Raw genomic sequence first — 15,887 nt, 5'->3', positions numbered from 1 at the left:
ATTGCAAAAAAAAATAAAAAAATGATAAGCTACACAGAAACAATTGGAAAAAATTAGGGCTAAAGATCATTGCGTAATTACCCTTTCATTATATACGGGCCAGTTTATATTAAATTATGGTTAAACTAATCACAGTTATGTTTATGTTAAAATATGGTTAAACTAATCATTATTATTTGTTATTCTCTTATTCTTATGAGTAATTTATAATAAACATAATTAATTCAGTTGGTTTTGGTATTTTTAGAACAATAATTTCAACATACTAAATTCACTCTTTTAATCACTTCTAACATGATTTATTAGTAAAAATGACACATATTTATAATATTTAATTAGAATAAATGAGAAAGAGAAACTTTAGTATTTCATAAAAAATATAAAATATTTTATAGAAAAACTATTAAATCATTTTATCAATATATTGTTTTACAAGTAATAACTTTTTCAAACATTAGTAGACATCATAGGGTTTAGAACTGAAAAAAAGAGTCAACTAAAGTCTTTTGTTTTCTGTTTTTTTCTTTTTTTTGTATAATATTTTAAAGCAAGAAGAAACGAATCATAAAAAGTAAAAAAAAAGATTAATGATAGGTCAATATCTAAAATAAATAAGTAAACTCACAAAATACACCCTCTAAATTCAATTCAAACACGGAATGTTTGGTCCAACATGTCTTCGGAAAAAGAAAGGTTCGGGTTTAAGTTTAAAAACGATGAAACTGTTACACTGTTGTTTTTTTTAATTTTAATTTACACAGATAATAAATTAGAAAAAAAGACTTATATTATGCTTTAGTTAAATATATAGTTTTAAGTTTGTTATTTAGTTATTATGATCATTAGTGGATGAAAGTAAAAGTATTGTGATAAAAGAAAAAGACGTGAAATCCATGTTTGGAAGGAAGTGAATAGAAAGATATTTGAAGCATACAAGTTGTGGAGATTAAATAAGGGGTCCCTCGGAATGGTTCCATCAGTTGGAAAATTAATCACTCAGAAACAAGAGAGAATGGGTACACACTGAACATAATAACTAGAGGAAAAGGACAACACACTTAGTAGCAACAAATTAGAAATTACATCCTCAAACTATGTATGCATAACACATGAAACCCATACAATAATAGACACAACCACCTAACACACTTTACCTTCCATCTTTAAGCTTCAAACCAGGAACAGCACCAAATGGGATACCAACAGTAACGGTAAAATTCCACATACCACTTCTGTCACCAACCCCTTCTTTGCCCACCCTCCATTCTTCTTGTTATCATCATTTATGTTTTCTCCCTTTGCAGTAGCTGCAGAGAATTTTCAACCACCCACGATGTTAAAATAAATCAAAATCATATATATATTTTTCAATGATTAAAACATGTATAATGATTCCATGATTTTGATCCTCTTTTTTCAATAACCGACTCCAAAACTTCACACCCAATTAATGCAGTCAGTTTACTATAAGGGTATCTCTAGTCTACATGGATGAACAGCAGCAACAGATAATATTTTTTATTGTAATTGTGTTCACTGATTTTGTCTGCATATAAAAAAAATGCATAGAAACTGATTTCACTATATATAAAGGGATCAAAACCGGATTATGCAGAATAAAAAGGAATGATTAGTATAAATTTACCAGCAGGGGTAGAAGGGGGGCTAGTTTGGTTTGTCAAGGATTTTTCAAACCCTTCAAACACCTTAGCGTCGGCGGAATTCGGTGGCAAATGCAAAAGATCTGAAACAAGAAATGAAGTTTGAAAATTGGACAGGGGCACGTAAGAAACCAAGGGTGATACATAGATTATATTACATGCGCACACAGAAAAAAAGTCTAGAAACTCACCAACACACTCTGTTATGTTAGTGGGTGTTTTGCAAACTTCTGGAAGTTTAAGAGCAAGGGTGACGTTGACCTTGAGGCCAAGACTTGGGTCATTACGATCCTTGATGAGGATGCAGAGGCACCTCTTGCTTTTGTCGATAACTTCTTTGAGACCAAAGCAGCAATCCATGGTGGGGACTGCGGCCTCACCACTGGCGTAGGTGAGACAACCAGCCAGACCAATGATTTTGTTCATACATTCTGATTTGTCTTGGTTAATATCGGAGGTTGCAAAACCGACCAAAAGGAGCAACAAGGTTGACGAGAGCACTAGATTGATTGAACCCATGATTTTCTTGGAGATACAAAAACAAAGAAAGAAAGAAAGAAAGAAAATGTCTTTGCGCTTCTCTCTTTCTTTCTAACGCTCAGCTTCCTCACTGCTTTGCTTCCTTCACTGTTGCAACTTTATTGCTTGTCCGCATTTAGATATCTCTGAACCCATTTTCTAAAATTCAATATTTATCCCATGTTTAATTCAGTTAATAAATGCTAAAACAGTTACTTCTTTTAAAATAACTAGTAGTTTAGGGTACACCAATGGTAGAAGTAAAATAAATAATTTAAGTATTTTTAATTAATTTTTTATTGAAAAAGTTCGTTTTACTAAGTGATTTAAAATATATATTTTACTTTTGTTTAAATATTTTGACGGTTAACTCATTGTTACACTCTCTTTAAATTTGTGTAATAATTCACCATTTTATTTTTAAGAATGAATTAACCAATAAACGTGAAAGATTATAAAAAAATAACAATTGTCCTATGTCTAATTAATAATTTTAGGATAGAGGTTAGTAATAATTTATATAGTTATTTCAATTGACCCTAATAATATTATTTTAATTGACTTGGAGTCATAACATTAAAACAAACGAGATTTCAAAAACAAATTATTGTTTTTCAATCAAAATCGTTTTTTACCCTTAATATTTTATTTTATTTTATTTTATTTTATTGACATAAGATCAAGAATACTTGAATGAAAATATTAAATTTTCAATAAAATGATTTTTTATATAAATTTAAAATATATTAATTAAGGCTACTAAAATAATTCAGTTGAATGTTTTTCTTTTATAAACAGGAGGATGATTTGGGTACATCTTATAAGCCATTTAAACTTTCATAAATTCAAACTGAATTTGAATTTGAGTAGAATGCCTCTAACCATTTTTTGTTTGGGTTAGTAGGAATTAAATTAAAGTATTTAATAATGAATTGAGACATGGCGAAAATACTTTGATACTTTATGAATATTTCTACATAGAAGGTAATGAATTATGTAAAAAGGCAATTAATAATAACAAAATGTTACTGTACCTTGAAAACGTAGAGCATTAAAAGGGCTAATAATTAGTATTAAATAATAAAGCAGCATTTCGGCACTAAACACAAACTTTATAATGAAACAATTAATAAATTTTGAATTCAAAATGGTGACTAATAAATGTACAGTGCAGTTAACGTCCAAAGGATCTTCCTATTCTTTTCTCTTGGTCGCTATCACTGGAGAAAGATATTTTTGACTAAACTAAAGGACCTTAATTATATTATAATATCAGACTAATATTTATAATTTTATTATTTTTCATTTCTACCTATAATTTTTAAACTCTCTGTGTACCATTCAAATTTATCCGAATTTAAAATACAAATGCTTAATTTTAGAGGGTGTATTTCCAAATGAAGATGAGTTTTTCTTTAAAAAATAAATGAGTTGTTCGTATTAATTAAAGTATGCCACAGTTACAGCTACAGTTAGAGGTTGACTGGTGTACGCGTTATAATAAATGGGCGTGCACTTGGAAACGTGTAAATTAGTTTACACGAGTGACCAATATATACATTTGTATATTTAATTTAATTTTATTCTAATATATTACTTTTTTAATTTCTTAATTTTAAATTATGTGATTTTATTCAATTTTAATTTAATTATGTATAAAAAATAGTTATTTTTTAATTTTTAACGGTGAAATTGAAATAATTAAAAATTAAAGATAAAAAATTACATAAAAATAAATTAAGGGACAAAATTATGAATTTTTTTTTTGAAGGAACTAAAATTACGGAAAATAATGTAGAAACCAAATTTCAATTAAGGCGTCTTTTTAAGAGTTAAATACCCAAATGAAGTACTTTAATGAAGAGCTTTACTATTCATAAAGTTCGAAACTTATAGAAACGTACATTTTTTTGAAAGGATATATGTGATATTATACATTTACACACACAAGCAAGATAGTTGACTTTAAATAATTTAAAAATTATATATGAATTAACTTCACAACGTAAAAAAAATATTTTGATTTTTCACAATGCCAAAAATATTTTTTTTTATTAATAATTATTCAACAATTTAAAATGTGATTTATCATTTTGCACAAACTCAAATTAAAGTGTATAATAATTATAAATTTAGAATAAAGGTTATGTCATATTTCGTCTAATGGAGATACAACTAAAATATAATTATAAGGAGAGGTCATTTTATGTTTTCTTATGGTTCAAATTTAATTATTGCACTAGTGAAAAGGGACATTCAATTATAATTCACTTATCATATCTATTGAAATGGTGAAAAACTTGTAAATTAGGTAAGATTTTTTTTTATGTCAGATAAACTATTATGAAATGTAAAGTCTAACTCAACTCATAAAACCGGCTCATAAGGTTGAGGCTTGCACCCACTTATATACAATGAATTATTCTCACAATGAGTTGTCCTCATCTCTAGTCGATGTGTGATACATAAACCTTCAATCAACATGAAAAATATTTATGTTAACTCAATTTAAGTTTTAATTTAAGTTGATATAAACAAATTATGTAGGTTAAAAAGATGAAAACTTCATTCTATACTTTTTTTTTTTTCTTCATGTTATTCTTAGTTCTGGAATTTTTTTTTCAGCACTCCTATAATTTCTTCATGCACTTTCATAGAGATGATCAAATTTCCATTTTATCTTTAGTGAAATAAATAAATATTTTTACAACATTCCCTTTTATCTTCTTTGTCTTCCTGTATAACTATATTGTATTGTTTTAAAGAAAAATAATGTATTTTATAAATTGAGAATGTAATTTCATTATTAGAATATACTTAAGGCAAAGTAAGTATGGATTTTATTGAATTCTAACCAACACATTTTTTTATTGATTTGATAAACATAACTAAATTAAAATAAACTATTTATGACAAGTGAAGTAAGACAGAACATAAATTAGTATATATCTTGTAGTTCGACTCATGCAACAAAACAAATTAGATCAAGAAAAGAGAAACTTAAACAGATTATATTCTTGATTATATTATATAATCCAGAATATAAAATTCTATTTCGAATTTAAAAACAAGATTGTACTAATATCTTATGAATTGTTTTTTAAATCCATAATTAGTTTTGAAACGGTGTGTTTTTTATAAACGTATTTTATATTATACAATGTAGTATTCTTAAATTCGAATTTTTTTTCAAATTATATAATTATAAAATAATAAATTTTATTTTAATTTATGCAATCCATAATATAATTTTCTGTTCTAAATTATATAATAAAAATGCATAAAATCTAAGTTTGTATACATTAGATTCTGTAGTCCAAAATTAATAAAAAAAACATGAATTCAGAATGATGTTTTTGGAAGTGACAAAATTACTGGGGTGTAGGAAAAATTTCCTACTCACTCCTTTATCTACCTTGTTACCTTATTACCCTCTTCTCTATTTCCAAAGATTGTGATGAAACCACCATTAATTACAACACCGTTGTGCTGAGGCTGTCATGTCATGACCATAGCTTGTTGTTGTGGTCACCAATAGACAGCTAGTGACCACCAATATATACTTAATTTATGAACTCTACATGAAGAAAAATAAAAAAAAAATAAAAAAATATTAGTTCTAAAACAAAATCAAACTTTTTTTTTGTTCATTAACAACCAATTGAATGAATATTGCAAAGTTGAGATGGTGACATTAATCTCCGAGTACTATTGAATTGGCTTCATTAAATAAATATATAATCCATTGAGAAGTGTTAGTTATAGAGAAATGTACCATTCATTGAGTCGGTGTTAAGTTATTCAGAAATGTGTCATTCATTCATAATAAAAATGGACCACATTAATATCCATTACTGTCCTAACTGGATTAAGTACTCTTTTTTTTTTTCCACTTAAATACAAGAAATAAAAAACAATTATATTTAATGCACGTAGATATAAATAAAATTCAATTACTGCAATTTTATTGTGTATTTACCTTCGGAAATATTTTGTCCCATTTTTTATTATACTCTCTTATAACTTTATGGTGTATAATGTCTAAACTACTTATAGCGTCTAATATTTCACATTGTATAATATCCACATATTCTCTACCATCCAAGTAGCGTTTAGCCCTAAAGTACCGTCTAATGTTTCTACCATACCTCCTCTCTTTATACTCATTATGATATATACAAGTTTGTTTCATTGATAAAACAAATAAATATATTCAATTTTATGGTATTTTTATTAATTATTTTATAATAATAATATTATTATTACTATTCTTATAATTCAAAATATGGTAGGTGAAATTAGTTTTTTTTATATGAGATAAAAAAATATTAACAAATATTTTGCTATAAAAGAGCATGGTCTAAAAACTAGTTGCATTCACATGTATATGTGTGTATATCGATGAATGAATTTATTTTATAGAGTAAATAGTTGTTTAAAGGAACTTGCGAAGTTAAACTTGGGTGGTTCCTATGCATAAAAAGAACATTTAGCAGAGATACATATAAATCAATTTTAAAGTTAATTATGTACTTTAGAATGCTACATACCAATTATACTAATTTTAAAATCAAATAATTTTGCATAATATACCAAAGGCGTGAAATATTGTAAGGTATTTTTAAGAGAATAATGTATTTAAAATTCAATTATTATTGACAACGAATTAAAATTTGTTAATAGAATCATTTTCACTATTTTTCTAAGGACATGTTTAAAAAAAAAATTCCATGTAATTGAGAAAAACAATCTGCTTTTAACTTAAAATTAATTTATAAAAATCATTTTAATTTATATATGTATCTGTATATGCAAAAATGACCTAAATAGTATATGAAACTGGATGTACAATTGTTGATGTATCAGTGATCTCCTCGTCTCTTCCTTGACTCTCCTTCCTCAAATGTTGATGCTCGGTCGGGGTTAACCTAAAAAAGGTACTCTGACGATTAAGTAAGTACTATGTGTAGAAAGTGTTTGATTAAAATGTATCTTACACCTATGCAAAAAGTTTATTTATAGTGTTGGTCATGGGTTGAATATTTGTTATTCACCGATGTGTATCATGATTCCTGATTTACATGGAGACATACTGGTATTTGTATCATCTTTCAGTTAATCAGTATTTAGCTATTTTGTCGAATATATTTATCAAGCACAAAAAAAAATAAGGGCTAAATATTAATTAAGCACTTTCCAAGTCTAAACCCTATGTAATGTTCATCTCTCTTCACCTATCTCCAATTCAATGCCATCAAAATGCCAAATGTTTCATGCAACAAAACTATTCAATTAGGAATGTTTTTTCTTCCTTAGCAAATAGGTTGAGGTGATAATATTTATATTATATGTTTTACCATGTACTATACCTGCATTTTTAAGTATATCTTTCAGATTGTTCCTTGCGTATATATCTACGGTCAATGTGAAGAAATCAAATTGTTGCAAGTTATAGTGAACTCCAATGGTTTTTGTTTTGTTCTCGCACTCCAAAAAGGTATATAATATGATTCAAAATCAACAAAGAAGCATTTTAAAGAATACAAAGTCTTGTAGCCAGACTTTCTCATAATTGGTGGTAGAATTTTGCACAAAACACATATTCAGTCAACTCAATATATATAGACTTCATGTATTGTGACTCAATAATTGGAGAAGACACACTTTCCATTTACCATAGCTTTTTAGAACAATCATACCGTAACATAGCTTAAACAGAAAATTGATAATTTATTGCACCTTTTTATCTTCATGATCATTTTTCTATTATTCAGAGTGAATCAGATACTCTACAACATACTATTCTCCTTTGCCCTTAGACCCAGCCAACGGAAAGAAATTTGCTGAGAAGAAAAATCACAACGTGTACGCAGGTGAGGAATATGACCCCTTGACTATATCAAACAACAATTTAGTTTAGTAAAACAATAAAAGAAAGATAGAAGTGGGAATATTTATCCTTAGCACTCTGCCAGCGGTGCTTGAAAGTAACCTTCGACCATAAGAAACTAAAATTTATCATAAACTAACTTAGTACTCAGAAATTCTGAGTCTCTCAGCAAATCACATTTACAATCAATCAGGTTGAAATGGGAGAATAGATGACAGCTATAGATGTGGAATGTTTTTTCCTACTCTTCCGCACACACCACTAGCATACAGTTACCGTACTTACATTACAACCTCTAAGCTATTTTTTGGCTTAGGAAACAGGTTCCATTAAATTCTCATGTGAGCAATGAAAACAGTACACATAACACAAACCAAACACACCATAAAAAAGGCTTATGATATGATAGGAAAGGAACAGGGACATAAAAAAATCATAATATGCTGTTTAAAAGCTTTTAGTTTGTAAAGATCAAGAGGAATATCTGCGAATAAAAAAAAGTACGACTAAACATACACCATGTTTAGTCAGCTGCATATATTAGAATTCATTTCCCAGTAGCAAAGATTGTCCAAGTCATCAAATGTGTACGGAAAGCAATGTGTGAAGTTGCAAGGTGTCAATCAACGGATAACTTGTATCTCCCTTATGCGAAGACACTGAAGACTAGAACAAGGGGACAAAATTCACTCAATTGTCCACACAAATATAAATGCAATTTGCATATTTCTAATAGCATAGTATGAAAACTACTTATACAAATTAATATAGGGATCTCATCTCACTCTTGCTAAGAAATAGCCTTTCTACCTTCTAATCCTTTTTAGAGAAGATGGTTCAAGAAAAGCTATTTACTAACTAAAACCCTACACAAGTTAGATCTTCAGCCAGAGAAGATCATGCAATAGCAGTCCTCAAACCATATCTAAGAATAGATACAAAATTCCATTAAGCAGCTTGCAGCGTAATAGATATGTCTACCGCCTGTGCAGTAGGAACTAAATTTATGAAGATCATGCCCTATGTAAGCATACTTACAAACACAACAAATGAAATGTTTGGCCTATCTCTCAAGTGCCATTTTATCCTTGCCATTCTGTTGTTGCATTTCAGCGATGTACTTGCGGAGTCTCTCAGCTTTTTGAGTCATTGAATCAATCATCTCTTCGGTTTCATCAATTATCTGTTTGGGCAAGTGAACTTCCAAGAAATCAAACCACTCACCAAGTGTCATCTTATTCAAATCAGGCCAACTCCTATCATCTTCATTCGAATTCCCCTTTTCTTTCCCATCACAAGCCTCTTTCACACCATTCCCATCTTCACCTTCTTTATCCAATCCCCTCTTTCCAGCAACACCCAACTTTGTCTTCTTCTCAACATTCTCAATTTTCGCAGTCACTCCACTCGTTTTCTTCGAATTCCGTGTCCGGCGTGCTTTCTTCGGTTCCTCCACCACCGGAACATCCAAATCATCATCACTGGAAACAGAAACCACAACCAAACTCGGATTCCGCGTACTCTTCCGTTCCTCCACCTTCTCCTCCGCAATAATCAAATTCTCAACACTCGATTCCTTAACCACGCTCCGTGCTCTGCTCGTTTTCCGCGTAACCCTCGCGGGAGGATCCACGCGCTCCGATTGCACGTCCACTACACCCGCGTCGCTTTCATCAACGCTCTGAACCTCACTCTTATCCGTACCCTTCACTCCCCTGCCTCTAGGTCGGCACCGTCGCTTAACCGGTTCAGAAGGAGCCGGAACCGGAACCGGATCTGGAGCCGGAGCGGTTCGACCACGGCGCGTAGGGTTCCGTCTGGGTGGAAGAGCGTCGTGCTGTTGTTGTTGTTGTTGGGAAGGGAGAAAGATGACGCGGATGGAGGTGAATTCTCCGATTTTGATGGTGGAGTCATGGTGGAGGGTGAAGGGGGTGTTTGGGGGGATCCGGGAGGCGTCCAAGACGGTGCCGTTTGAGGAGTCTAGGTCGCGGAGGATCCATTTGGCAGATTCGTTGAGAATGGAGAGGTGTTTGGAGGAGATGCCAGGGTCCTTGATGGGAAGGGTATTGCCCTTCACCACCCGTCCAATTCGGACAGCGGATCCGGGTTTGAAGTCTAGGGTTTTGCCTTGGAGAGGGCCTTGCAGAATTTCCAGTCGCAGAATCAGAGCTTCTTCCATTTCAAAGTAAGTGATTTAGTGAATCTGCCCAAACAAAACACTCACCACATTCTCCCGCTCACCAAACTTCAAAACTATTCAAACCATTATTTAAAATTTTCAATTTAAAAGCTGGGAAAATATTTGTTTTTGTATACTGCACATGTTATTTAAAAAAAGCAAATAGTAAAAGACTTATCACTTTTCATTGTAAATTGTTGGTGAATAGATATTTCATTAAATCATAAAAATTTATTTATCAAACAACAATGATCGAAATGACATTATCTTTTTATATTGAATAACAAAAATTTGTTGCAGATCGTTGTTGCTATTGAAATTTGATCACGTTGATGCACTATATCATCATTATCCCTCCCTTTTTTAAGAAAATTTTATGATTTATGATAAGAAAAATAGTATTAATTAAATAAAATAATTGTAAATTTGATAAATAAATCTTAAATATGCCTTTAAGCTTTATCAAGAAGTTTCATGTACAATTGCTTTACATTTGTTTAATCTGTTATATTAAGAAGAATTCACATTCATTTGAAACTTATTTGAAAATAAAATGTGAAAATCATGTATAATATCATACTTATGAAATTGTCTTGTTTTTCAACTTCATAATATATTTAATTTTCATTGTGGTTAACCCTACCGTTGTAAATATTTCATCTGATAGTATAGTATCTAGTTAGAAAGTAACTTATATTTATGATTTGTAAAATGTTTTATACCATCATTATTCATGATAAATGATAATGAGATTTTTGGAATGTGTAGATTTTTTCTTTCCTCTAAGTTAAAGAAAGCAAATTGAAGACATTTCATCACGCGTTTCTGTCTTCTTCTTTTTTTGTCTATAATAAGAAAATAATTATAGATGAAAAAAGGGTTTTAATAAACAATCATAAGAATTACACGCCCTAAAAAAAATGCAAATATTCTACTAACCAAAAAAATTCCCCAACCTTTGCACAAGTTCATAAGTTTGGTGTTGATTAATCTTAAATTTAATGGAGATGTATCTATTTGATTTGATATCTTACAACTGAGTAAATGTCATATCTGTATTCTTTTCACCATTAATATTATTGTATAATTGTTTAATAATTAAAATCATTATTATTTTATGTTAAAATTTTATTTATATTTATTTTTAAATTATGCAAAATTATTTGATTTTAAAATTAGTATAATTGGTATGTAGCATTCTAAAGTACATAATTAACTTTAAAATTGATTTATATGTATCTCTGCTAAATGTTCTTTTTATGCATAGGAACCACCCAAGTTTAACTTCGCAAGTTCCTTTAAACAACTATTTACTCTATAAAATAAATTCATTCATCGATATACACATATACATGTGAATGCAACTAGTTTTTAGACCATGCTCTTTTATAGCAAAATATTTGTTAATATTTTTTTATCTCATATAAAAAAAACTAATTTCACCTACCATATTTTGAATTATAAGAATAGTAATAATAATATTATTATTATAAATAATTAATAAAAATACCATAAAATTGAATATATTTATTTGTTTTATCAATGAAACAAACTTGTATATATCATAATGAGTATAAAGAGAGGAGGTATGGTAGAAACATTAGACGGTACTTTAGGGCTAAACGCTACTTGGATGGTAGAGAATATGTGGATATTATACAATGTGAAATATTAGACGCTATAAGTAGTTTAGACATTATACACCATAAAGTTATAAGAGAGTATAATAAAAAATGGGACAAAATATTTCCGAAGGTAAATACACAATAAAATTGCAGTAATTGAATTTTATTTATATCTACGTGCATTAAATATAATTGTTTTTTATTTCTTGTATTTAAGTGAAAAAAAAAGAGTACTTAATCCAGTTAGGACAGTAATGGATATTAATGTGGTCCATTTTTATTATGAATGAATGACACATTTCTGAATAACTTAACACCGACTCAATGAATGGTACATTTCTCTATAACTAACACTTCTCAATGGATTATATATTTATTTAATGAAGCCAATTCAATAGTACTGGGAGATTAATGTCACCATCTCAACTTTGCAATATTCATTCAATTGGTTGTTAATGAACAAAAAAAAAGTTTGATTTTGTTTTAGAACTAATATTTTTTTATTTTTTTTATTTTTCTTCATGTAGAGTTCATAAATTAAGTATATATTGGTGGTCACTAGCTGTCTATTGGTGACCACAACAACAAGCTATGGTCATGACATGACAGCCTCAGCACAACGGTGTTGTAATTAATGGTGGTTTCACCACAATCTTTGGAAATAGAGAAGAGGGTAATAAGGTAACAAGGTAGATAAAGGAGTGAGTAGGAAATTTTTCCTACACCCCAGTAATTTTGTCACTTCCAAAAACATCATTCTGAATTCATGTTTTTTTTATTAATTTTGGACTACAGAATCTAATGTATACAAACTTAGATTTTATGCATTTTTATTATATAATTTAGAGCAGAAAATTATATTATGGATTGTATAAATTGAAATAAAATTTATTATTTTATAATTCTATAATTTGAAAAGTTTTTTCGGATTTAAGAATACTACATTGTATAATATAAAATACGTTTAAAAAAAACATACACTTTAGAAACTAATTATGGATTTAAAAAACAATTCATAAGATATTTTTAAATTTGGAATTTGTAGAATCCAAAATATATCATGTTAGACAGTACAATTTGGATGTTGTTTTTAAATTCAAAATAAAATTTTATATTTTGGATTGTATAATAAAAATACAATTTATTTAAGTTTCCCTTTTCTTGATCTGATTTGTTTTATTGCATGAGTCTGGCTACAACACATGCATGAAAAGGGAATGTTATGAAATTATTTATTTCATTAAAGATAAAATGGAAATTTCATCATCCCTATGAAAGTGCAGGAAGAAGTTATAGGAGTGCTGGAAAAAATCCCAGAACTGAGAAGAAGGAGAATAACATGAAGAAAAAAAAGTATAGAATGAAGTTTTCATCCTTTTAACCTACATAAATTTTTTATATCAACTTAAATTAAAACTGAAACTTTTATGTTAATGTTAAATTGAGTCAACATAAATACTTTTCTTGTTGATTAAAGGTTTAACCGACATAAAAAATCTTACCTAATTTACAAGTTTCTCACCATTTCATTAGATATGATAAGTGAATTATAATTAAATGTCCCTTTTCACTAGTGCAATAATTAAATTTAAACCATAAAAAAAACATAAAATTACCTGTTCTTATAATTATATTTTAGTTGTATCTCCACGAGACAAAATATGACATAACCTTTATTCTAAATTTATAATTATTATACACTTTAATTTGAGATTGTGCAAAAATCACATTTTAAATTGTCGAATAATTATTAATAAGAAATATTTTTGGCATTGTGAAAAATCAAAATATTATTTTTACATTGTGAAGTTAATTCATATATAATTTTTAAATTATTTAAAGTCAACTATCTTGCTTGTGTGTGTAAATGTATAATATCACATGTATCCTTTAAAAAAAAAATGTACGTTTCAATAAGTTTCGAACTTTATGAATAGTAAAGCCCTTCATTAAAGTACTTCATTTGGGTATTTAACTCTTAAAAAGATGCCTTAATTGAAATTTGATTTCTACATTATTTTCCGTAATTTTAGTTCTTTCAATTTTTGTTTTCATAATTTTGTCCCTTAATTTATTTTTATGTAATTTTTTATCTTTAATTTTTAATTATTTCAATTTCACCGTTAAAAATTTAAAAATAACAATTTTTATACATAATTAAATTAAAAATGAATAAAATCACATAATTTAAAATTAAGAAATTAAAAAAGTAATATATTAGAATAAAATTAAATTAAATCTACAAATGTATATATTGGTCACTCGTGTAAACTAATTTACATGTTTCTAAGTGCACGCCCATTTATTATAACGCGTACACCAGTCAACCTCTAACCGTAGCTGTAACTGTGGAATACTTTAATTAATACGAACAACTCATTTCTTTTTTTAAAGAAAAACTCATCTTCATTTGGAAATACACCCTCTAAAATTAAGCATTTGTATTTTAAATTCGGATAAATTTGAATGGTACACACAGAGCGTAGTGAGCGGCCGGTACTTGCGATGATAATCGAGCAAGTGTAGCGGGCGGCCGGCCATTACTTGCGATGATAATCGAGCAAGTGTAGGTGGTGATCGGCCGGTACTTGCGATGATAATCGAGCAAGTGTAGAGGGCGGCCGGTACTTGCGATGATAATCGAGCAAGCGTAGTGAGCGGCCGGTACTTGCGATAATAATCGAGCAAGCGTAGCGAGCGGCCGGTACTCGCCATGATAATCGAGCAAGCGTAGTGAGCGGCCGGTACTTGCGATGATAATCGAGCAAGTGTAGTGGGCGACCGGCCGGTACTTGCGATGTTAATCGAGCAAGTGTAGGTGGTGATCGGCCGGTACTAGCCAAGTGTGATTTGGGGTTCACTTGTTCTGCATGCATATTGAATGATTCCTTGGCATACTTAGACTTGCGTTTCTCTACCTTAGTGTTTTACTCTCCACATGATTCTGTTTTAGCAAAATGCAACCAAACCTCCTCTGCCATGTCCGTACTTGGTATTTCTTTTTCTCAATCTAGTGATGGGAAAAATGAACTGGGCCTTTGTCTTTCTTCTGCTGATTTTTGGCTTCATTTGCCTGAGTGGACCGAGGTTGTTAAATTCCTTAATGATTTTCATGCAAATTTTGAAAAAATTCCAGGGCAAGCAATAACAAGTAGTTTGACTGTGAATGCTTCTGAAAGCACCTCAGTACCTTTTACCTCACAAGAGATTAAGAATGATGTCTTAATAATTAAGTCAGAAAAAGTGTGTATTACATTTCACATCCCTGTTTGGGTTGGCGAAGAAGCTTGTGTGGAATTACAGCATGCTGAAGGTCTCAATGTGAAACCTTCAAGTGTATATTCTGAAGCAAAAGATGCAAAGCTTCTTACTGTTTCTTTAAACATGAATGTTTTTGAATTAGTCATAAGAAGCATAGGTATTCAACTGAAGTCCAAAATTGATAAACTAAGCAGTGTAATAATTATAGTTGAGAATGGAAGGCATACATCTTGGCCACTTCTTGATGTAATTGAGGTTGATGTGGTCGCTGTACTCTGTAAGAATCATCCAAACAGCAGCAAACTCAATGTGGAGATTATATGTGATAATGCCAATATATGGATTTCACATCCTGCAATTCATTCATGGGGTGCTGTAAAATTTGATGTTCTGGAATCAGGATCTTCTCAAAATTCAATTAGTGGCATTACTTTCAAATTTCGCATGAGGAAGGTTTCTATTCTTATAACTGATGGAAGGGTATGTTGATATCACCTTATGCTACTTTGTATTTCATTTTACTCACATTTGGTTCATTAAATACTAATTGTTTGATTCGTATTTTGGTTTAGGGTTTAGAGTCTAAAATTTTAGTTCCTATATATTCAAACAGTTTTTTAACATTCGCTGACTTATACTTACTGAAATTGGACCATGGATCCAAATACAGTTGATGTTGGGCAAAAAACCTTATTAAGTGTTTTGTGTTCCTTGTAGTGGAGCTATAATGGGCCTGAGCTTGAAGTTCTTGT

General features: G+C 29.7%; 3 protein-coding genes across 3 annotated transcripts in view; 1 reads left to right on the top strand and 2 right to left on the bottom strand.

Annotated features, from left to right (window-relative positions):
* Positions 1-896: 896 nt before the first annotated feature.
* Positions 897-2,378, bottom strand: LOC137812089 (non-specific lipid transfer protein GPI-anchored 14-like). Its single transcript, XM_068613985.1, has 3 exons — positions 1,853-2,378; positions 1,646-1,744; positions 897-1,307 (listed from the first exon to the last, which is right to left on the bottom strand). The coding sequence occupies exons 1-3, from the start codon at positions 2,178-2,180 to the stop codon at positions 1,171-1,173; spliced, it is 564 nt and encodes a 187-aa protein (XP_068470086.1). The 5' UTR covers positions 2,181-2,378; the 3' UTR covers positions 897-1,170.
* A 6,181-nt stretch (positions 2,379-8,559) lies between these two features.
* Positions 8,560-10,327, bottom strand: LOC137812088 (FHA domain-containing protein At4g14490-like). Its single transcript, XM_068613984.1, has 2 exons — positions 9,109-10,327; positions 8,560-8,736 (listed from the first exon to the last, which is right to left on the bottom strand). The coding sequence occupies exon 1, from the start codon at positions 10,247-10,249 to the stop codon at positions 9,134-9,136; it is 1,116 nt and encodes a 371-aa protein (XP_068470085.1). The 5' UTR covers positions 10,250-10,327; the 3' UTR covers positions 8,560-8,736; positions 9,109-9,133.
* Positions 10,328-14,326: 3,999 nt separating this feature from the next.
* Positions 14,327-15,887, top strand: part of LOC137809492 (uncharacterized) — an 11,668-nt gene continuing 10,107 nt past the window's right edge. Inside the window, exons 1-2 of the mRNA XM_068610600.1 lie at positions 14,327-15,615; positions 15,853-15,885. Coding sequence (XP_068466701.1) covers positions 14,854-15,615; positions 15,853-15,885 — 795 coding nt within the window. The 5' untranslated portion in view covers positions 14,327-14,853. The remainder of the gene's footprint in view (positions 15,616-15,852; positions 15,886-15,887) is intronic.

Source organism: Phaseolus vulgaris, chromosome 2 (genome assembly GCF_000499845.2).
Source record: "Phaseolus vulgaris cultivar G19833 chromosome 2, P. vulgaris v2.0, whole genome shotgun sequence".
Lineage (NCBI taxonomy): Eukaryota > Viridiplantae > Streptophyta > Magnoliopsida > Fabales > Fabaceae > Phaseolus > Phaseolus vulgaris.
Note: the sequence above shows the minus strand (reverse complement) of the source record. Positions and strands in the feature narration are given on the sequence as shown.

Excerpts from the sequence above, each read along its gene's own strand:
- LOC137812089 (XM_068613985.1), bottom strand. The coding sequence starts at position 2,180 with ATGGGTTCAATCAATCTAGTGCTCTCGTCAACCTTGTTGCTCCTTTTG. Across the intron at positions 1,745-1,852 it reads TAACATAACAGAGTGTGTTG|ATCTTTTGCATTTGCCACCG; the intron begins GTGAGTTTCTAG and ends TTCTTGTTTCAG. Across the intron at positions 1,308-1,645 it reads CCCCCCTTCTACCCCTGCTG|CTACTGCAAAGGGAGAAAAC; the intron begins GTAAATTTATAC and ends AATTCTCTGCAG.
- LOC137812088 (XM_068613984.1), bottom strand. The coding sequence starts at position 10,249 with ATGGAAGAAGCTCTGATTCTGCGACTGGAAATTCTGCAAGGCCCTCTC.